At 42.4% G+C, this 24,598-nt stretch overlaps 1 protein-coding gene across 1 annotated transcript; it reads right to left on the bottom strand.

Annotated features, from left to right (window-relative positions):
* Positions 1-328: 328 nt before the first annotated feature.
* On the bottom strand, positions 329-22,638 carry LOC140726218 (tetraspanin-36-like). The gene is given in 8 exon segments (XM_073042292.1): positions 329-1,356; positions 1,876-1,959; positions 3,829-3,975; positions 6,539-6,634; positions 7,629-7,703; positions 14,640-14,762; positions 14,764-14,832; positions 22,379-22,638. Coding segments are annotated over 8 exon segments (744 nt in total). The 5' UTR covers positions 22,439-22,638; the 3' UTR covers positions 329-1,266.
* Between the last annotated feature and the right edge of the window lie 1,960 nt (positions 22,639-24,598).

The following is a 24,598-nucleotide window of genomic DNA, read 5'->3' as shown; positions in this document are numbered from 1 at the left end:
TTCTGGAAATAACTACAAACTAACACTAGCCAAAACCAGTGAAAGCTTCAGACTGGACTAGAGGATTTTTATCTATGTAAACAACTTGAAAAATAACATTCCAAGTCAGATTCTTTTAAGGCTACTTATGAAATGGTGCATGGCAGACACTTCAGCCCACGTTATCAGCTCTGAACATGCCAAATCAAATCTCTCCTGGCTGTACATCATTGATATCTTGAAGTCAATTAAATGTCACTATCATATTTAACTTACCACGCACTTTTCCAGCAATGTTTTAGACAAGCTGAATGTTACCAAAAAAATTCCAAAGAAAAGTTCAACAAAATTAGATCTTATGCAAAGAATGCATTTATTTTTTTAATTAACAAGTTGCATTTTACATGTCCATGTGAGCATTAAAACCAGGCAGAAAGCCAAGTCTCCCAGCAACAGATTTACAGCCAGGACTGATAATTAAACACTAACTCCAGAAATTGAGATTAAAAATAAGACTAGAAAAAATTTAGTCACCAGGATCAATGCGGGAGGGGGAAGAAAGAAGAAATCAAAAATAATGATTCTCTGAAGATGAGAGAGATACACAAGTACTTTAATTAAGATTCCAAACCCAAATATACTTGTAGACAAATCAGATTGACCAATTTAGCTACAAAAATTAGAAACAGTTTTGTCTTTCATCAAGTGCAATGATTTACCCTTCACCCATCAGTAGTTAATTGCCCACATACTTGCTGATTAGTGCACAGTTTAATCACAGCAATGTGGATATATCTGGATATTTGACAAAAAAAAACAGAAGAATAGGCAAACAAGTGCAGGTGGTCACAGTAGTCTTAAAACAGTAAATACAAAAAACAAACAGAATTCCTTGGATTAGGGTCCTTTTTGAACCAAACACCATTCCCCCCCCAAAAAAAAAATTAGATAGAAGCAAAATGAAGAGTAAAAACATCTGGCCAGTGGTTAAATTCAGAGGTTTACCACCCCCCCCAGATGCCTTCCTTTTCTAATGCAATTTCTCCCCCACCGTTTCACTTTGCTTGCAATATTACTGCTTCCAACAGCAAACAAGCACAAAGATGAGACGTGAAATAAATCACATTCGGCACTGAATTTGGTGTCAAATTAGCTGCAAATAGTTTAAAGAAAATGCTTTGTACCAATTCTCATTTTACTTAAGGCCAGAACTAAACTGGTGCATCTAGACATTCTTCTGCTTGCTAGGTGCAGTACTTCACAAGTCTTTTTGGCTTGGTTTTTCCTTTATGCATATGTTCCACTGGATGGGATTGGCTGGTAGCCTGTATCGCGTCGTCTGCAGGCGAGCACGCAGATGCTGATCATGCCGAAAAACTGGAATGGGAAGAAAACGGTGATTTAATATACTTCTGTAAAAGTTGAATCTTGTTTACCAGTATGCACAGGCCAGGATTAGAACAACTCTCCAGCGAGTCCAGGAGTTGCAAATCGCATGCACATTGGAGCTACAGCTTTACTGCTCCAAAGAATGACACTTGTGTGGAGTTTGCAGGCACTCCTTGTAGCTACACAAGACTTCCTCCTGATCCTAAAGAGGCATTGGTTATGATCATCTATAGTATATGGCTAAGTGGTAGAATGTGGGAAGAGTTCAGGAACATAGAAAACAAGTTGAATAAACTGCAGGGAAAATTTAGAGTGTGAGAAATGCAATTGCATCAAATCAGCTGGACTCGTGGGGCAAAATGGCGAAAGTCTTTGAGAAGCATAATGAATATTCTGATTTGACCAATACTGGATCCTCAGGAATTATGCATTTGTGCTTACAAGTCCATTTTACAATTCTAGGTTTCTCTTTAGAATACCACTGTAGGTTAATTTTTAAAAAATCACCTGAATAATGGCGAAAATTAGGATGATCAGCACAGCATAGCCCAGAATAGCTTCCAAACCCTGCTCCAACTTGGACTCACATCCCTAGGGGAAAAATGAAGACTTTTAATAAACCCAAAGAAGGAAAGTGTGTTTTTTTTTAAAATATAAAAACATGCCACCTAACTGAAAAAAATGCCTTATTCCTGCTAGGTCACCTCCAACTTTAGAATGTCTCAAGCCTCAGTTATTTATTTGAACACATCCCATATTTCCTTCTGATGTCCTCAATGCCTGTCCTCCAATGGAACACCATTAATATTTGGCACAATGAACCACTTAATAGCACAAAGATCCCTCACAAAGAAGTTCCCCTATTCCTGTTAACCACCTGCCAGTCCATTCACTTTAAAAACATTTCCCGAATCTCACAATACCAACCTTAGTCTTCTGGAGAGGTTTCTATCTTTTAAATTTGTACACTGATAAAATAATGTTATTAGGCAGTCCTGTCAAATCAAAATAGCTAATGCATACTAAAGCTAACTTACTGAAAGACCTCAAAACATATCCACTTTTAAGTGTGCAGAACTTATCCCCCCCCCCCCCCCCCACCCAGAATTACCGAGAATAGTGTTGGGAATTTAGTTCCAATTTTAGATTTCTAGTATTTGTGGATTAATTTTACATTTAACTCTAGTAACAGATTGCTCTGGGCCTACCTAAAATCTTTGCATTAGATGATCCCTCCCATTCAAGGTTAAAGTGGTAGCAGTGGGCTGTGAAGAGTATGAAGGTTCTAGGGCCAGACACTTGGTCTCTGGATAAGGACAACGATCACCAAATGGGGAAACTTAGACTTTCTATAATTTTACATATATAAAAACACTACTAAAAATGGTATGTAATTGGTATAGTTTTAGTGTTCAGAGACACACAGGTGTCATCAAATCACTGATCATACAAGTACAGCATGCAACTGGAAAGGCAAATACCCTGTTACAAAATCTGAGTACAAAAGATATCTTGCTCCAGTTATCAAGACCTGGTAAGCCCACATCAGGTGGTGTGAACAGATCTGAGCTCCCCATTTTAAGCAAATTGTTCCTAAGTAGAGGAAATGAAGGAAAGGCTCATCAGATGAATTCACGGAGAGGCCGGGCATCCTACAAGATCAGGTATACTGGGCCTATGCTTGAGACAGAGGCAAACTTCAGTGAACACTTGACTGATCAGAGTAGACAAGGAATGTGGTTGCCTCAAAGGGTTAATCAGAACCAGTGATCAGTCATTTAAGACAGATAAGATTTTCCAGATAGGAGAAGTCAGTTCTATGGGGCAAGTATAGGAAGGCGTTGCTAAAATTAAAGACAAGCTGTGATATTATCAAATGCTGTAGCAAGCACGAGGATGAAAAGACACAGCTTACTGACTCCATTTCTCATTAATGTTCTGGTAGTTTACCCATAGGCACAAGGCATGGAAATAGACTTCCCACTGAGAGGGAGACAAGACCCTTCAATGATAAATGGGCACTCTGGTTCCAAAATAACTCAGCTAGTTAAGGTGGTTTTCCCCAATAGCACACTTTCACACCAATGTTACATCTGGCAATGACAGCAAGGCACCTCGTGATAATACTCAGATGTGTTACTTGCAACTAGAAAGGGTTGGGGAAGTCATTGATTGCAATACTATTGTTTGAAAATAAAATCAGGACAATGGACAGCAAAGGAAAAGCAGGATTTCATAAGGCAGTTGATTCTTCAAATTGGGCAGATTCAAATTACATGGCTTTTTTTTTTAAAAAGTCTTATCTGCTTTGATTGAAATCAGGTTTTAAACTGTTCTTAAACCCTCCAAAACCATTTCACTCATTCTATTTAAAGAGAAAACCATAAACACATTTGTATGCTCAAACTGTTGCTACCAGTCCTGCTGGGAGGAAGTTGATGCTAGAAGTTTGCAACCTACTGCAGTATTGAGTAGCTCGAGGTCACTCAGGCTGCCTGTGCAGTTAGAAAATCCGGACTTGCAGCAGCTGAGGGGTACAGAGTGGTTCTTTTTGAACCATGCAGTATGTTCCCAGTAGGTATAGTTCCAAATTCCACAGCAATGCATCTGAAGGACAAACACATTAAAACCATTAGGAACAATTTTATTCTTAGTGCATTCAGAGTCAGAGGGCAAATATTTCAAAATTTAAACAGCAGATTCCAGTTAATTGAGCCATCGGTTAATCTGAGGAGCTGCCTACTTGGGACAATTCTTAAAGAACGAAAACCAATTGTGAAAATAGCCATGATTCCCTTTGTTTATCTGAGGCACCATGCCACTTAACTGGGGCAGGAGACTGTTGCAAAACATTTTCTAACTCAGTTGCATCCATATCATGGGGCCAATAGATACCACACCATGCTGAGAGTGAACTGTTTTTAAAATAGCATCCATTTTTATTCAAAAAGGTGTGATTTGTGTCACTGAGCAGTTCAATTCAGAACTATCTTGTTCACTGTGGTTTCAAGCACTCAGACTTTGAGATGCCAGAAATGGCTGGAACTGAAAATTAAACTATCACTTCAAGCTAGGAATAAAGAATTAAGATATTGACAATCATCTTAAATTCCTTCAGTCCCCACCAGACATTCAGCTCTCACCTGTGGCTCCAAGTAGCTCTTTGCATGTGACAGAGGCCACACCCTGGAATACTGCCTTGATGGGCAGACTAAACCAGGTGAGGGCAACAGCAGGTCTCGTACCTCAGTGAGGTAGGGACATACCTGTCCTGGCAAAAGAGGTTGAGAATAGCAGTGGAGTGCTATGACAGGGGTGTTGGACAGGTGGCAGACGAGGACCAGGGTGGGGTTGGCAGATGCACCAAGCCCTGAGACACCAGGCAAGGTCACTTGATTCCAAAAATTTAGTGATCGTTACAGAATGTCCCTCTGGTGCTGCCCTCCCCCACCCCACTATGATTTACCCTCTCCCTGCCCCCTTCCAGTCCACTGTAGAGACCCATATCAGGATCAGCTTTGTCACTCACGATTGATTTTTTTCCTGCAGCAGTATAGTGCAACACAAAATTACTACAGAACCATGCAAAAGTCTAGGCTCCCTAGCTATATACATGTACCCAAGACTTTAGTACAAAAGGCACGACGAGGCACACAAGCAGTCAGGGTTATCCACTGCAACCAGAGAAGACCCAGCTGTGTCATCTATTTGTACCACTGGGCCCAGACTGAGGTGGAGAGTGGACCTGCCTGTGTAATGGCTTTTCTGCTTCCAACTCACCCACACGGGCTTCCTGTCATCGTTGGATACCACTGGTAGTGTTCCGAGTAGTTCTGCATTTCATTTAAATGCATCATTTGTTACTCAGTTAAATGGTAGTTCGTCTTTTTGCCTTTTTAACTAGTTCCATGCAACTTCAGCTAACTGGGGCAACCACTTAATTGGGCCAAAATGTCCTGATCCTAATTAACCAGAATTCAGTGTACCTGCACTCAATAGCAATGACTCTTGCATGTGAATACTTCAGCCAAGCCCAATTCCAATGGCCTGATCACACTGACAGTAGGCCAGGTGTTCAGACTGCTAGCTAGCTGCAGTGCCTATATTCCACATTTCTAGCATTGCTGATACAAAGTACCTGACACCCTGTGGATCAGATGATAATGCACACAGACTTTCCTGCTGATCAATTCCAGTCTGCCTCAAATTAATGTATCCATACCCTCAGCTTCATGGTCAGTTATCCATCAAAAAGGAGCCAATTGCCATCAAGAATATTATGTTTTAATTTGCATGTTAAATTGATCCTAAACAAATTGCATTTGGCTAGTTGATTTCAAACTAATTGTTTCTTCATGATCAGACATTTAGATATACAGTGCCAAACTATCAGAGGCCTTCAGTACAGTCCACAGGCAGGACCCCAGGCACTCTGGTTTCTACACCTTCTGAAAAGGCTGCAGTGGCAAGAACAAGCAGGAACACAAGGGCAATGTGACCACACATTTTGACGCGAACAGACAGAAAAGGACAAATAGAACTTGCCTCTGCCACATTTGCTCAAAACACTGGCTACATGATTGTAGAGGTTGTTGGAAAAAAAAGTTGCAAACCTCTCCCTCTTGCGCCCCACAAGCTTTATTCCACTCTTCAATCAAACTAAAGATACAGCAGACATCAGATTATATCCAAGTCAACATTTGTCAAGCGTCTTCAAGAAATGCTTAACTTGGTCATCCTAGTTACTGTGAGTAACCTGGAAGGCATCAGTTCACAGAGGGGAATCTTGAATGCTTAAACAAAACAAACCTTTTGTAGATCCCTGGCAATGTTAACTTCACAGATCAGCAAGTTATTGCTGTGCCTGCATCTGTCCCCAAAGCAGGATTAGAACTCACTAGAAAAACTCAATCTAATGCTGCACATTGTCCTTCGAAGGGTAATGTTTGAGTTTCCATTGTGCACATGTTTGAACTTCAAACATTTGCTGTGGATAACTCAGTCTTTGTAGCAGACAGGGGTAGATTGCACAAAATGAAAGGCATCAAACAAATGGCCAAGGTTACTTTTTTGGATTCAAGAGGGTTCAGGGCAAAATTACTGTAGTCAAAAAAACTTGTATTGTGAGTTGGGGGTCATCTATATTTTTAGTTGTAGAATTCCACATTACCTGCATCTGCAATGTGTCCACGGTCCTGCTTTCTACATTTTTCCCATCATACTTTCCAAAGGTGAGAGACATGGACTTCTGCACACCTTCATGGACCTGCAAGAAGAAAGTCAATTAATCTCCCATCTCCAGTGGGGGAGGAGGGGTGCAAGCTGAATCACCCCGTTCTTTCCATATACAAGTAACTGGAGCACAGGAAGTCTTTTACTGTGCTATTATTCCATGTGGACCTCCTTGGGAAATTAAAGTGACTGAATGGTTGACACAAGGCATTTTATATTCTTGGCAGAATACATTTTGTACTTATAAGTACAACAGTTGAATTACTTCAATTTTCTTCTGTGCCCATGACTACTCATTACACAAATCCTTTGTTACTATTGCAAGACTGCCCTTTAAATGCACAGAACATTAGCAGCTTGCATTTGACCATCAAACCCATTTCATTTCAGAGGCATCACCTGCCACCTTAGCATTATCCCCATAGTCATCCGCTAGTTTCATACTCTGGTTAGGGGAAAAACATCCTGCTAATCCCTACAACAGTTTTTAAAGCTCCTATTCTCCTAAATATTGAGAATACAGACCTACTCTGCTTAATTTTCACTTGTATAATAAACCCGCACTGCCCTTCTTCCAAGTATAACCTCGAGTGAAAACTATATACACCATACCCCAGGTGCAGAATCACCAAGGCCCTATAAAATTGCAATGCAAAAATCAGTCAAGACCAGTGTTCCATTTGCCAAATTATGTACTGCACTCACAGGTTGGCTGTGAGTTGTGTACAAAGGTGCATTTCTGTCATTTCTAATAAACCTGCTCATTCCTCCCAACTCCTGACCAAATCTGCCAGTTTCCCACCTACCTAGCTCATGTCTTCAATTTCAACTTGGTTTGCATTAAGTTTGAAAAACTAATTGACCCAAAAAAATTGATACAGAAATTGTCACCTCCACTCCTTACCCCTAACAAATCCCAGTGTTCACTGCAGTATTCCACCAGTTCTGGACATCAGGCAACATTTATGCTTCATAACCGAAGAGTTTTCATTTGACAGTGATTTGGTTACATTTGCTCTTAATTGTACCTGTCTCCTGTAGATCAATCCAAGGACAAAGACCGACAGCTCTGCAGCGAAGATGACCAGGAGGATGAACAGGAACTAAGAAGAATAACCACAGGTTAGTAGTCTTCATTACAGCTTTTGCTCAGCACTTCCAAACAAGTATCCGTGCTAAAGGTAGGGAGAAAGGCACCTCTCTGAAGTACATTTTGGCAAATTAATTGATAATCTAAAAAGCCTGAACCTCAGTTAGCTACCTCTTGAACGGCAAGGCATTACAACCCAACATTTGCAAGTGGCCACGAGCAACAGGCAATAGAACTGGAGTTACTATGGCAAAGTTTTATCTACTTTTTTGGCACTTCCACAGGGAATAGCTATAAAGAGGGTTGCAAACAGATTTTTTTTTTCTTTAAAAACCACATGGAATGAGCTGTCTGCTCAGTAATCATAGTGAACAAGCCTATTCGTTAAAAGTAAAACACAAGATCTTGACTCATGAAGTTCACAAGACAGATGCAAGACATTAAGGAATGCCATAACTTCTCTTTTTACAAGGATCAGCAAAACTGCTTCAGTTGGCAAAGTCCTGACTCTCAAGATATTCAGAAACAAATGAGACTAGTTAAGTGTAAATGCAAATTCCTCCCTATACATCTGTTAAGAACTAGTTATTTTAGAACTATGTGCCAAGATTTTTTAAAAAAACAGGCTTTCCTGATTATGCAATCAGTGAACAGTCAGCAATTATGTGAACAGTCAGCAAGCTCATTAGACTCCAGTCCTCGGACCAGAATAGTAATCTGTGCCAAGAACCAGTTCTCGTCCTCAATGTGCAGAAGAGCACGAGGCCTGCTAAGTCATCAGTTATTCTATATTGTTTTAGACCTTGTTTTGTTAATCCTTTAGAAGAGCGTGGGACTGTTCCATTGTTTTAGACTTGGTGCTGTGCACATTTTGGAATGTTCCTTCCCCCACATTGATCCGAATCTTCAACCGACATACAATTCCCTTACAACAGCAAAGCAAGCCCACCCTAAAGAGTGTTGTGGCTCCAACATAAAGTATTGGAAATTAAATTTTCCCACCAAGCCTATTGGAGTGAGTGATTGTTAAAACAAAAAAAAACAGCAGGGCCAGATGACCAGTAGCTCAAAGCAAGTTCAAAGTAAATTAAAATAATCATGTTTCACTATATACTGCTTTGAGATTCATTATCCTGCAGGCATTTAAACAGAAAATAAAAAATGGGATTTACAAAAAGACCTATACATGAACAGAGTGACAAACAACCAATATGCAAAAGGCAACAATTTGTGCAAATACAAAAAGTTGTAGAATCAGTTCAGGAAAGTGGTGAGTGAAGTTATCCTCGCTGGTTCAGGACCCTGTTTCTTGTAGGGTAATAACTATCCCTGAACCAGGGACCCCAAGGCTCTGTACCTCCTATGCAATGGCCTGGATGGTGGTGGGGGGTGGGGGGGAGGTCTTTAATGATGGAATGATGGATGCTGCTCTCTTATGGTAGCACTCCATGTAAATATGCTCAATGGTGGGGAGGGCTTTACCTGTGATGGGCTGTGTCCACCACTTTCTGTAGTCTTTTCTGTTCCTGGGCGTTGGTGTTTCCATACCAGGCTGTGATGCAACTAGTTAGGATGCTGTCTGCTGTGCATCTTTTGAAGTTTGTCAATGATTTTTGGTGAGATATCAAATCCACACAAACTAAGAAAGTAGAGGCATCTCCGCACCATTGCGATGGCATTTATGTACTGGTCCCAGGAAAGATTCTAATATGATAATGCCAAAGGAATTTAAAGCTACTGACTGTCTCTACCTCTAATCATTCCCCCCCACCCCCCCAATAAGATCTGGCTCATTGTCCTCCGGTTTCTTCCTCCTCTTGTTGATAATCAGATCTTCGGTTTTGCTGATGTTGTGGTCAATGAGCAAGTTCTCATTAGTATTAGATGGCAAGAATCTGAGAACTCCTTGCCCAAAAAACAAGCCATGAAATAAAATAATCCCCTACTATCTGCATGGTTAGATGTTTCTGAGGGGAGAAGGGCCAGGGAGGAAAAACTCTAGGAGTGACCCAAAAGCCATCAGGACCCCCACCAGCCAGGCCATACTCTTCACATCATGAAGACCCTGGAGAGACTTGTTCTAGAGCAGCTCCGGCCTATGGTTAGGCCACACTTAGACCCCCTCCAGTTCACCTACCAGCCCCGACTAGGAGTTGAGGATGCCATCGTCTACCTGCTGAACTGTGTCTATGTCCACCTGGACAAGCCGGCGAGCACTGTGAGGGTCATGTTTTTGACTTCTCCAGTGCGTTCAACATCATCCACCCTGCTCTGCTGGGTGAGAAGCTGACAGTGATGCAGGTGGATGCTTCCCTGGTGTCATGGATTATTGATTACCTGACTGGCAGACACAGTACATGCAACACTGTGTGTCAGACAAAGTGGTCAGCAGCACTGGGGCTCCACAGGGGACTGTCCTGTCTCCCTTTCTCTTCACCATCTGCACCTCGGACTTCAACTACTGCAGAGTCTTGCCATCTTCAGAAGATTTCTGATGACTCTGCCATAGTTGGATGCATCAGCAAGGGAGATGAGGCAGAGTACAGGGCTACGATGGGAAACTGTCACATTGTGTGAGGAGAATCATCTGCAGCTTAATGTGAAAAAGACGAAGGAGCTGGTAGTGGACCTGAGGAGGGCTAAGGCACCAGTGACCCCTGTTTCCATCCAAGGGGTCAGTGTGGACATGGTGGAGGATTACAAATACCTGGGGATACGAATGGACAATAAACTGGACTGATCAAAGAACACTGAGGCTGTCTACAGGAAGGGTCAGAGCTGTCTCTATTTCCTGAGGAGACTGAGGTCCTTTAACATCTGCCGGACGATGCTGAGGATGTTCTACGAGTCTGTGGTGGCCAGTGCTATCATGTTTGCTGTTGTGTGCTGGGGCAGCAGGCTGAGGGTAGCAGACACCAACAGAATCAACAAACTCATTTGTAAGGCCATTGATGTTGTGGGGGTGGAACTGGACTCTCTGACGGTGGTGTCTGAAAAGAGGATGCTGTCCAAGTTGCATGCCATCTTGGACAATGACTCCCATCCACTCCATAATGTACTGGTTAGGCACAGGAGTACATTCAGCAAAAGACTCATTCCACCGAGATGTAACACTGAGTGTCATAGGAAGTCATTCCTGCCTGTGGCCATCAAACTTTACAACTCCTCCCTCAGAGTGTCAGACACCCTGAGCCAATAGGCTGGTCCTGGACTTATTTCCACTTGGAATAATTTACTTATTATTTAGTTATTTATGGTTTTATATTGCTATATTTCTACACTATTCTTGGTTGGTGCGACTGTAATGAAACCCAATTTCCCCTCGGGATCAATAAAGTATGTCTGTCTGTCTCACTGGTGCCATTAGGAATAAGGTACAGCAGCCTTGGGACTCAGACCATCAGGTTCAGAATGTTATTATCCCCACATCCATCAGGCTCTTGAACCAAAGGGGATCATTCCACTTGCCCCTCAACCAATGTACTCACTTCCAAGGACATCATGCTCAGTATTTATTATGGCTATTTTCTTTTTGTATTTGCGCAGTTTGTCATTTTCCCCACACTGGTTGTACACACAAGTTGGTGCGGTCTTTCAAGGATTCTGTTACGGTTATTATTCCACTATGGATTTACTGCAAGGTGATAAAACTCACAGTTGTATATGTACTTTGATAAATTGTTTCAATCTTTAAAAGCCAGTTAGGGGAAGTCATCCTGTATGAATTCAATTCATCTTTAACATTTAAGTCTAGAATGCACTAATGTTTAGTCATGCCAAGTTTCCAAATCACCCATCTCCATATTTGGTACTTTGAGCTGTCCAGTCCAAGGGACAAATACTGAACATTTTCTTCACTTAAATGATGAATTTATCATAAATGAAACAGATTCAGTGTTAAGAAAGAAAAGCTTTCTTCATTTTCCACTATGTCACATTTAAGAAACTTAAACCACTTCTTCCCAGATAGTGACCATTTCTGCTTTAGATCAGGACACAAGAGACCACAGATACAAAATCTGGAGGTGGGGTGGGGGGGAAGAAAACGCCCAGTTCAGTTTCTCTACCCCAACCACACTCAGTCCCAAGTTGAGGCTTTCTGCTCTTGGACTTTTGAAAACTCCTGTCAGGATAAGTACCATCTTCTCTGCCATAGCTGATGATGCACACCCTCCCCCAGGACAGACAGTTCCCAGACCTCACTTCCGCATCCAAAATTTGCCACTTGTGCCATCTCCAATAGATTCCAGCACCTGCATCTTCCCTCAACCACCTTTCTGCAGGGTCCACTGTGAGTGCCTGGTCCACTCATTCCTCCTGACCTACATCCCTTAAAACAGGAGATCTAACACTCATCCTTACACCCTCCTCCCTCACCACTTGCAGCCTGGTCAATTGCATTCAGTGCCTTCTCTATACGGGCAAGAACAAGTGCAAAGGCAGCAACCATTTTGCAGAGCACCTGAACTCTTATCTAAACGTTCTGGTTGTACATTGTTGCAGCTAACATTGCAACCTGCCTTCTCTCCTGCTACAGTGGGGTCAAACACAAAACAAGAACATCTCATTCTTGCCTGGCTCAAGTTCATCCAGCATTGTGTATTCCTTAGATATGCAGCATCTACAGATTTTCTTGTGTTTGTAATCTCATATTCCATTCAGATAGCCTACATCCCAAGGTACAAATATAACATAATCTTTTCACACTACCAGTCCAAAGTTCACTTCTTTAATCCCTCCTGCCCTTTGCTATCAAGGCCCACTTTCCCATCGCCCACATATACCTGGCTTATTCTTTTCCACCACTTCCTCATGCACCGAAGAATCTGGTTGTACCTTTCATCTAATGTTTAAAATTTATAGGCCTCTTTTCCATCAGTGTCAAACACAAAAGAAATAGATTCAAGTTGATACAAGGAATGTTAGTACAAGATTTAATCATTTTTAAATGTGTCATTGTATTAACAATCTGAAGATGTGCTGGGGAAGCTCATAACTGCTGCCACACATTCTGCCGCCAACACAACATGTTGACAACATTCAGAACAAAACAGCCAACATTCAACAAAACAAACCACTTTCCAACACTGCCCAAACTCCAGGACAGGCCACTGATCTCCAGACAGCAGCTCCAGACTTTGGGCTACAAGTGTGGGGGGGGGGGGGGGGGAATTGCTGCTCCCTCACCTCTGGATCCTTCCCCCAATTCTACATTTACTGCCCCTGACCCCCCACTCCCTTTATCCTTGACTCTACTCCTAATCTGACCCCCAAGTTCCCATACTGTCCCTAAACACCATCCCCATGAACCAAACCCCCCTCCCCACCAAGTCTGAGGAACACAATGTTGGAGAAACCCAGGTTCAGGCAGCATCCGCAGAGATGAACAAACAATTGACGTTTCAGGCTGAGACACTTTCTCAGGACTGGAAAGGAGGAAAGACACCAGAATAGAGAAGTGGGGGGGGGGGGGGGGGGGGAGAGAAAGAAAATGATAGCTAGAAGGTGATTGAAACCAGACATGTGAGAAAGGTAAAGGACTGAGAGGTAGGAATCTGATGAGAGGAAAGTGGACCATAGGAGAAGGGGAAGGTGGAGGGGCATAGGGGGAGGGTGACAGACAATTGAGGAGAGATAAGAGGCCAGAGTGGAAAATGGTGGGGGGGGGGGGGGGGAAAGAGAGGGGAAAAGGGAATTATCATCATACTAGAAGGAGAAGTTGATATTCATGCCATGTTGGTGGCTACCCAGACACAATACAAGGCATTGTTTCTCCACCTTGAGGGTGGCCTCATCATGGCACAAGAGCTGGCCGTAGACTGACATATGGAAATGGGAATCAGAATTAAAATGTTAGGACACTTTTGGCAGATGGAGTGGAGGTGCTCAACAAAGCATCCCCCAATTTACAATGGGTCTCAATGTTGACTAGGCCTCAATGGGAGCACCAGACTCCATTGCCTCACCTGAAAGGATTATTTGGGGCCCTGAATGGAGGCGAGGGAGAAAATTTGAGGCATTTTGTTTTTAAAAGATGAGTGATATTAGAATACAGAGGTACTGGAATATGCTGGCAGGGAAGTGGAGGAGGCAGATACAACATTCAGAAGGCATTTAGTCAAACAAAGGAGGGATTACAGACCATGTACAGTTTAAATTGGCATCATGATTAGCACAGACATCGAGAGATGCTCCACAGCCAACACTCTTCCGCTGGACTGGAGTGTAAAATAGTTATTTTTCTTGGAGTTTAACTTTTCGTATGCTTGTATTTTTACATGATCTATGTACATGTAATTGTTCAGTGATGTTTCCAATACTTGTGGTATAGCTGATTCTGTGTTTTACTAGAAAATTCTTAAGTTTCTGCAGCAGGTATCATACTAGAGTACTTGAATCCAGCTATCCAATAGGTTAATCTATCCCTGGAATGTCTTGGTTTTGCCTAGCTCAAAATAGTTTAAGTATAGGACAACCACAACTTTTGTTCTTACTACACTTTAGTAAGTGATTAATTTTTATGCCTCATTTTTGACTTCTGAAGAACCTTTGGATCACAAAAATCAACACATCCCTCTCCTTTCTATCATACTGACCATCTTCCTCCCCACCCCACCCCCATACTGACGCAAGGTCTCAATTGAAAACATTGACTATTCCTTCCAGTTTTTTGTTTTTGTTTTTTTTAATACAAACTTGACTAATAATTTGGTACTTAGTGACAGATTCCCCCCCCCCCCCGCCCCCCCCCCCCGACATTACAACCGGAATCTTTTCCATCCCACCCTGGGAAGACTTGTTAAACATCTCAACCACACAGTGATCTGAGTATTATTTTGTCATTTTCCTGGTAACCAGTTTGCCAAATTTAGAAGTCAGTAGCTGACCACGCTCCAAGAAACTGTTAAAACCAGTTAAACCTCAGACTAGTTAGTAAACTCCTACTCACCAATCCCAGTCCACAGCGAGACTCCTTCAGGGTGGCACAACATCCGATGATTCCAATCAAAAACATCACAAGTGCTATGGCAATTATCACAATAGCTGGGAGCACAGTGTATTGATCCTTAAAAAAGTGGGGCATAGTCTTTGTAGGTTGATAACAAGGTGGCTCCTATGTAAGTGAGCACACCTCCGGCAGCCTGTAAGAGAAGAACACCCACAATCAAACCCAGTCATGAGAAGGTAGAATACTTTGGTTTATTGCTCAGGTACTGAGAGTGAATCCAATAGTGCTGCTAGAGCAGCATTCCCATAACTGCCAGTAAATTTAGGGATGGAATACAAGTGAAGCAATTAAAGTTAATAGTTTGATTAAAGTGGACTTTGAAATTGAATTGCAGCAGCAGAAGTTGAAAAGTTTAATGATAAAAAGGCAGCAGAGCAGTCAGCACAACACTTTTAGTGCTTGTGACCTGGGTTCAATTTTGCTGCAGTATGGAGTTTGTGATCACATAGGTTTCCTCAAACTGTCTAAAGACACGCGTGTTTGGAGGTTAATTGGGGTCACATGGGCTCGTTGGGCTAGAAGGGCCTGTAACTGTGCTGTACCACTAAACAAAAAAAGTCTGCTGCTACAAATGCAATCTGGTGCCGGATGATGAAAAGTAGGCTGGCAAGGCGACAAGCGAGCCTACAAATTGGTTTCTGAAGTGGCCAGTGATACCAGAGGCTAAATCTAATCAAAAGTTGAAGTAGCCTGAAGATCCACTAGGAGAAAATGAAGTCAAAATAATACACAACAGATTAAGGGTGTAGTAAATAGAACTGGAATTACAACAGAGCAAATGAAGCTAGTCTTTAAACTTTCTAAGCCCATCACCCTACTGGGGGCATAGGCTGCTGGAATCACCTCTGTTCTGGGCCAGTCCATCAAGTTGTCTCCAGGCATTCCCCAGCTTCAAAAGATCCTTCCTCTCCTAGGGCTCCAGTAGCTCCAAGCTTTTTTTTTAAGAGAGCAATCCACTTAACCAGCCCTCTCCTTCTGCAGCCAGGCTGGGCCCGTCCATGGCAGAGTTAAAGCTAGTTTGCTGTGATCATTAACTACAAACCAAAATTCCTCCTCCCAACCAACCCTGCCCCCCCTCAAAAGTAGTGAGGCTTTCAGATGCTTTTTGTAGCCTGAGTTGGAATGCTGATGACAGCCATTTTCACTTTCTACAAACAATACCACAACCATTCTCTTACCAAGTCCCAAATTGTGCAATAGCCAAAACATTTTACTCAGTATTGAATCCTTCATGCTCTGCTTCCAAATGGTCACAGATTTATGAACTGACCAGCTTTCTAGATTAGCATAGCAAATGTGTAGCTGCAGCAAGTGTGGCACGTGAAGACGCGTCATAGGTACAATATCAAGTGTACAAAAAAACATCAAGTTTTATATATCAAGAAAGATTCTTAGATGCTGGAAACCCAGAGCAACACACAAAATGCTGGCGGAACCCAGCTGGTGGTCAAGCAGCATCCACCATTAGGAATAAACAGGTGACATGTCGATTGTTTATTCATTTCCATAAATGCTCTCCAACCTGCTGAGCTCCTCCAGTGTTTGGTGTGTGTTTCAACTTTTCTTTTTAAAAGTATATGCAAGGCTAATATTAGGCAGCCAATTGATCCCTGGGGATCATGGGTTTCTGCATCCGGTGGACTTTCTTCTCTACAGAGGAAGCCTGGCAGGAAGAATTGAAGAACTGGCTGTTGCCCACGCAGTGGGTTCCCCCTCTCCATGTCATTGATGTGGTCCAAGGGAAGGGCAAGCACTGATACAGCTTGGCACCAGTGTCGTCGCAGGGGTTGCCAGAGTGAAGTCGTAAACATCAAACTGCCTGAGGGACCCTGGCTCCAGACGTCTTCCTCAGGTTTTTACTCCTGAAACCTTTCCCATGGGTGGGTACGGCTGCAAGGCAGCAGAGATTTAATATTAAAGTGTTCCTTCTCCCAGGCAGGCTGCCCCAGCTACCCGACTAAATATTGCACTATTTGTTATCTGAAGTTATACAATTTCAGCACTGGGTATCACAACTTGAAGGCTGCAGTCTTGGCCCACCTTGGGTGATGCGAGAGGCTCCCTGATGTTGTTAATGTAAGCTTGACGTATTATTGTAGTGCACCTTTTCGACTGCATGACCTGCATTAACTATATTAGTTCTGCTTACAGGAGTTTAGAAAACAACGTAATTGCATGGTGTGGTGTTGAAACATTATTGAAACACCCAATATGACAAGAATGATTGGCACAAGCTACTGCATTCACCGCACAACTAGTGGAAAGTTGGGTGAGGTGATGTGGTTTGGGGGGGGGGGGGGTAAAACAAAGACTAGGAAAAGAATAGATAACCAAGCTTAAGTTGACCAAAAAAATTCCATCACCGACGAGGATACCACAAGGTATTTTAAAAAAACAGTCCATATGGGGAATACCCACACCAATCCTCAAACACCACTGTTTGTAGGCCATACCAATTGGAAGAATGAGGGGGATCTCATTGAAGCCTTTCAAAAATTGAGGGTCCTAGATAGAGTAGGTGTGGTGTGAGTCTAGGGTAAGAGGGCACAGCCTCAGAATACAACAGAGCAGAAGAGGAGGAATTTCTTTAGCCAGAGGGTGGTGAATCAATGAAATTCATTGTGGAGACCAAGTCGTTGGGTATATTTAAAGTATAGGTTGATAGGTTCTGATTAGCAAGGGCACCAAAGGTTACAGGGGGAAGGCAGGAAAATGGGGTTGACAGGGATAACAAATCAGCTATGACAAAATGGTGGGGCAGACTTGATGGGCTAAATGGCCTAATTCTGCTCTAGGTCTTTATGGCCTTGGCAACCAAGTGTCAAGTTGTTTGGCAATTCCGGCCAACTTGTCTGGGAAATGCATAAAGGACTAAAGAATCAAATGTCCGACTGTTGAATTACAGACAGTTGCAGAGAGGTTTAGAACAAACAAGTGTCCCCAACAGATCAGTTGGCATCTGAAGGATAGAGTTACTACCACAGGCTGAAAGCTTTTCAATCAAAACTGATTTATTCTGAAAACTGAATTTAAACTGCTTCCAATAAAATATCCTCTGAAGTCCTGGGAGCTGTTCAATCATCATATGGGCTCTGAACACATGAAACTGCTGGAATTGGGCAAGAGTACAAAGCAACTGGAAGAACAACGTCACCCTTTCAGGCTGAGCTGAAGTATCTGCAAAGTAGTCACCTGATAACTGTACCCCCACTCCCCCTCAAACCAAGATGGACAAAAATCGTACCATGGGGTAGAGTACACCATCGGTACACTTAGTGGGTCAGACTCACCATGTTCTTGCAAATTACCAACCACTGGAATCGACTTGTCAGCTAATCCTGAAAAACACCCTAGTCTCATGTACAACTGCATAATTTGCTTTTACAAACCAATTTTGCTAATTATGGCACATTGAATAGCTCTGAATGAAGCACCACTTCCAATTTGCAGAGGCATCACAGTTCAGCTACGGTATGACTGCCTCCAAGGAAAAGCAAGATTACTCGTTTGACAGACTAAATGGTTTCTGGCCATAACTGTGTGATTACAACAATGTCTCTGTTGAAAGTATTTGTCAGCCATGAAGTTACAATTCTTCTTCCTTGGCTCAGTTATAACACCCAGTTAACTAATATTCTATAAAATTATTGAGTACCATTGTCCCTTTAGTTGGAACTGGTCTAGCATTGACTGCCTCATCTTTTCCTGTCACTCCCTTTTGGCCACTTCTATATCAGCCAATTCTATAGTAATTGCACAATCAACTCAATCCAATTGCATTTGGGCATTTATCATGTCATTTTCCTCCTGTCATTGTGACCATTACAAACAAAGATCAACAACCAAGCTGTAGTCAAGTGCATGCAATTTGCATAGTCAAACACATGCTAGAGAAGCTCAAGCAAGTATATCTCATTGGTCAGTGCCCCATCTGGAGAAGTGTTTGCTTTTGGTATTATTCATTTCCTCTTACAAGAAAAGCCTTGAATAATAAACCACAACACAAGTGCGAAACCCAACTGCTATAATGTTGTATTCTTCAACCCCTTGAGGTGCAGTCAAAATTCTTGAATTCCACACTAGTTTTAACAAGATTATGCTATCAAGACATCTTAATAAACTATTAGTTAAGCAAGTTCAGCTATTACAATCATGTGCCATTACCAAAATTCCTGGCTGAAAGAACAATGTTGATTCACCTTTTGAAAGCTAGTTCTGAAATACCTTTAGACTGGGCCTGCAGTAACTGTGACAGGTGTACTGTTATCTTTAAACTAACAGTCTAATCTTGTGTTAGTCACCTCCCTAACTTTGTTCTAGTATGAAGGAAAGTCATGAGCATCTCTGGATAGTTTAATACTTCAGAACCCTGCCAGGAATGTGGTCCAGTTTAAGCATTCTTAGACAAGTTCAAAGTGGCAATGCCAAGACAGTGAAGACATACAAAGCAAGCTTGCAATACGTTAGTGTATAGAATAAAATTTGAGATTTTTGTAACTTGACAAAACATTCATTAGAATGTACCAGTATTGTGTGCAGTTCTGGTCAAAATTATAGGAAGAATGCTATCTAATGATGGGATAGAAACAGAAAATCTACAGCACAATACAGGCCCGTCAGCCCACAAAGTTGTGCCAAACGTGTCCCTACCTCAGAAATTACTAGGCTTACCCATAGCCCTCTATTTTTCTAAATTCCATGTACCTGTCCAAAAGTCCCTTGAAAGACCCTATCATATCCGCCTCCACCACTGTTGCCAGCAGCCCATTCCACGCACTCACCACTCTCTGCATAAAAAACATACCCCTGACATGTCCCCTATACCTCCTCCCCAGCACCTTAAACCTGTGTTGTGGGATTTAATAGGATAGATTGGGCTTGTTTTCTCTGGTGTGACAATGGCAGCAGAGGGGTGATCCCAGAGGTGCATCAAATTGTACAGGATATAAAAGGTATGAATCAGCATCCTGTCCCAACCCCATGGTAATAGTATCTAAATCTAGGAATTTGAAGGGGAAGTTCTCTTAAGGGATGTGGTTGATAACTGGAATTCACTGCTAGTGGGGATGAAGTCAAACAATGTTAGCGTGATTTAAATTAGAGAAAGCACAGCTGGGTCCAGACATGCTGTAAGGAAATACAATTAGTGTAAATGAGGAAAAACAAGCACTGACACGAGCTGAAGAACCTGCCTCTTGTCCGTACAAGTCCAATGCACTAGAAGGTAGAGGCTTCAGAACAGCACTGTCAGGCCCCTGCAAGTTTCAAGTTGCTGCTGAGAGCCTGATCAATTCTAAATATGTACTGCTGTCATAAAAACCACTCCAGCAAATTGGACAGCACTCTAATAATTGAATTCTAGAGATTCCCATTTAACACTACCTGCAAACCAAAGGAAAAAAAAACACTTCAAATTCGTGTTAGGATAACTTTCCACAAATCTTTGAAGGACAAGGCAATCTGCAAACTAACTCAACCTCAGTATATGTAAACAACACACACAAAATGCTGGTGGAACACAGCAGGCTAGGCAGCATCTATAGGGAGAAGCGCTGTCGACGTTTCGGGCCGAGACCCTTTGTCAGGACTAACTGAAAGGAAAGATAGTAAGAGATTTGAAAGTAGGAGGGGGGAGGGGGAAATGCAAAATGATAGAAGACTAGAGGGGGTGGGGTGAAGCTGAGAGCCAGAAAGGTGTTTCTCTGAACACCTATGCTCCATCCGCCAGAGAAAGCAGGATCTCCCAGTGGCCACACATTTTAATTACACATCTCATTCCCATTCTGATATGTCTATCCTTGGCCTCCTCTACTGTCAAGATGAAGCCTCACTCAGGTTGGAGGAACAACACCTTATATACCGGCTGGGTAGCCTCCAACCTGATGGCATGAACATTGACTTCTCTAACTTCCGTTAATGCCCCTCCTCCCCTTCTTACCCCATCCCTGACATATTTAGTTTTTTCCCCCCTCTCTGCCCATCACGCTGCCTGTTCTCCATCTCCCTCTGGTGCTCCCCTCCCTAGGCCTCCCGTCCCATGATCCTTTCCCTTCTCCAGCTCCGTATCCCTTTTGCCAATCACCTTCCTGGCTCTCAGCTTCACCCCACCCCCTTCGGTCTTCTATCATTTTGCATTTCCCCCTCCCCCTCCTATTTTCAAATCTCTTACCATCTTTCCTTTAGGTTAGTCCTGACAAAGGGTCTCAGCCCAAAATGTCAACAGTGCTTCTCCCTATAGATGCTGCCTGGCCTGCTGTGTTCCACCAGCATTTTGTGTGTGTTGCTTGAATTTCCAACATCTGCAGATTTCCTCGAGTTTGCCTCAGTATATGTAATTTCTCCAAGTTAAAACTAGACCATTGTAGAAAGAAAGTTTGTTGGTCTGCATTATGCAGATTGCACACTGTAAGCCACCCATTTACTGGCGCTATACTAATTAAGGCAAGAGAATATGCATTGCTCTTGGAAGCAGGCTTCAGGGTGTTTTAACAGCTCTGGGTAAAGTCAGGGAGTTACATGGTCTGTTTGCTGATCCAAGTTCGCAGTCCTATGTTCCCACCACGTGTTGTTTCAGTCTCTTTCCTTTTCGTTACACACCGATCACTGGCAAGACCAGCATTTCTTAGTTCACCACCTAAGCGAAGGTACGCCCAGACTCATGCAGAGAGCTCCAAGATTCAGTGACAAAGAAACACATGGTGATTTTTTAAAAAATTCTACACAGGGTAAGTGGCTCCAACAAAAGAACGCCACTTTTCTTTGATAAACGATTAGTAAGTTTCAGGTGACAGTTCGACCCTGTTCTTTCACACCTTTGTCCTCCAGTCAATTCCAACAGGTTTAACATCAACCGCAAAGAAAGTCATTTCAATATATGGGGGGGGGGGGGGGGGGTCATCCAGTCACCACAACCACTAAAAACACTGCATTAAAATGCTTTGCATCTATACGACTCTTAGCAGCGTTACATTCTCCAATCTAGAGATCACAGCATGTTGCTTAACTGCAGAAGCAATTCCCTGTTCTCTCTCCTTAAACGGCAAGGAGAGATTTATCACATTCGAAACTAGAAGAACAATTCCGGAGAATAAAAGGTTCAAGACTGAGAACTGCTTTCAAGTAGTCGTGGAAAACGAGTTGTTTAAAGATCCCACCCCAAAGCCATACTACGCAGTTCGAGCAGAGCAAATCCAGAACAGCGGTGGGATTGGAATCTGCACTCCCCAGGAAGTGACCACGGTATTTTGTTTCAAAACTGATTTCAAATATCTTACATTACAAAACCATGGATTAACAAAATTTTACTTTAAGAACAGTGAGGCATGGCGTAGAAGTTTTTTTTAAGGGCGGGGGTGGGGAGGGGAGGATAGGGCGATTCCGAACCACTGTAGGCCTGAAGTCTACAGTAGGTTTTGCTTTGCAATTCAGTGTACAGTGTCGTTACAAAGTTACGCTGAAAATGCAATAAAAGTAGAAACAGGAGCAAATTTCGTGAGCCTTAAGCAGGCTGTAACGCCGTTTCGTGCGGAAGCAATGCCGTTAAAGAAAACAGAAACCATCTTATCAGCCAGTTGTTATAACCTCTTAAGCCTTACGAGCATTAATGCGAAATGGACCAGCAGCACCAGTAATGTTAACACAAAGACATTTTAAAGTTCAAGCTCACTGCAGACACTTACCCAAAAAATAAGGCTGATGAAAAGGAGAACGGATTTGGAGATTACCGCACCACAGTCCATGGTCTCTACAGATAACTCGGCGAAAGCAGTACCTAGTACTGAAACATTAACACAGCTCCTACTATCGCTATTACCCACCCTTTATTCCACTTCCTCTTTAGCTCACATCACATTTGATGACAGAAATTGCATCTGACTAATTATCCCGACTTGATCGAGAGCAAACTACATTCCGGGGTCCTAGCGCTCCCCTCTGGAAAGCTGACGTCAGAGCCAATGATTTTCATCGCTTTTCTTTCGCTCCCTCCGATTTAAAAAAAACTATCTTAAGCTTTGAGTTTTAGTTCGATAAACACGTTACTCAATGACAGACTACACAAATAGTTTCTCTTGAAGACCAAACCCTTCTTATTAAAACTCCCTGTCACACCGCGAGATATTGTCACTCCATTGGGGTGAGAAAAATGTCTTGTGTCCGAACTTATTTTGGCTTCGATAACTATCTTCTTGTTGGAACATTGAGTATCTCCAAATTAAATTATATGAGCAGATTCTTAGTTTACTTGTTATCCACTCGAGCCGTGCGCTCTTCTCGCTGCTGCCACCAGGTAGAAGGTACAGGAGCCTCAAGACTCCGGGTTCAAGAACAGTTACTACCCCTTAACCATCAAGCCCTTGAACAAAAGGGGATAACTATACACATTTAAGGACTCTTTTATCTTGCTATTTCACGCTCGATATTTATTGCTATTTATTTATATCTGCATTTTCATAGTTTGTTGTCCATATATCCTGTTTACAGTTATTGTTCTATAGATTCACTAGGCATGCACGCAGAAAAAGAATCTCAGGGTCGCACGTGTATGTAATATGTACTCTGATAATAAATTTTATTTTGAACTTTTGCACTTTGATTCAGTCACCATACTACTGACGGTCAATAAGAATGAAGAAATAAGCCACATTTATCTGTTTCAACCTGCAGCGGCTAAATTGAAATGTCCTAAAAGAATAAAAAAAAGTTGGACTTTCTGGGCTTATGTGATCAATTACTGTAGTAGGTGGTTTCTGGCAGACCATTGGAGGAGATTCAAAGTAATTTAACCATTTTATTCCAACAATATAAGCCATGGATTTATTTCACGACACAAGACACTACAGCTGCTGGAATTCTGAGCAAAGTGTCAGTGTTTTCAGACAAGACCTGCATTAGGACATTTTATTTCGATTTCGATTCGAATTTACCTAAGATGAGATACAATTACAAATGTTTTTTGCACAAAGCCAAGCTGTTTAAAGATGTTTTTTTTTAAACATGTCTGTTTGCTGACGGTAGACACAAAATAACAACCTCTCCTATGAGTTTTCTGAAGCTCTGCCTCTAAAGTTACACCCTTTGAGAGTTAAAGTCCAACTCCAGGAACAGGAACTCAAATGTATAAAGCAAATGTTCAGATTCAGGTTTATTGTCAGCAACGTACTATTTGCCGTAAAATTTGTTGTTTTGCAAAAACAGTACTGTACAACTCGGGCAGGTGGGGCTTGTCAGCCTTGGACAGCAGCCCACCTCGGAGAAGGAAAACTCTATTTAAAGCTCCGCTGCCTTGCGGCCGTGCACACCCATGGGAAAGGCTTCGGGAGTAAACCCCGAGGAAGAAATGTGGAGCCGGGATCTCTAAGGAAGTTTGATGTTGTTTACAACTTCACTCTAGCAACCTTTGTGACGACACGGGTGCCAAGCTGTATCGGAGTTTGCCCTTCCCCTGGACTACATCAGTGATGTGGAGAAGGGTGATCCAGCTGCAGGGGCAACAGCCGGTTCTTCACATCTTCCCCCCCAGGCTTGTGCTCTGGAGAAGACAGAGTCCACCAGAGGCTCAAACCCATGATCCCCTGGGATCCACAGCTGCCTACAGACATAAAGAATACAGTACTATAAATTATAATTAGAAATATTTATAAAGAATTAAATAAGTGGTGCAGAAAGAGAGCAAGAATAGCGAGGTGGTGTGCATGGGTTCATTTCTCCATTCAGAAATTTGATGGCAGAGACTAGTGCCCAGGATGGAGGTTTCTGAGTTTACAACCTTCTGAAACTTTTTCTGATCATAAGACCAACAGACCTTATGGGATAGGAGTAGAATTAGGCCATTTGGCTCATTGACTCTGCTCTGTCATTTCATCTTTGCTGTTCCATTTTCCCACTCAACCCCATTCTCC

This window comes from Hemitrygon akajei, chromosome 4 (assembly GCF_048418815.1).
Source record: "Hemitrygon akajei chromosome 4, sHemAka1.3, whole genome shotgun sequence".
Classification (NCBI taxonomy): domain Eukaryota; kingdom Metazoa; phylum Chordata; class Chondrichthyes; order Myliobatiformes; family Dasyatidae; genus Hemitrygon; species Hemitrygon akajei.
The sequence above is the reverse complement of the archived record's forward strand: the minus strand, read 5'-3'. Positions and strand labels throughout refer to the sequence as shown.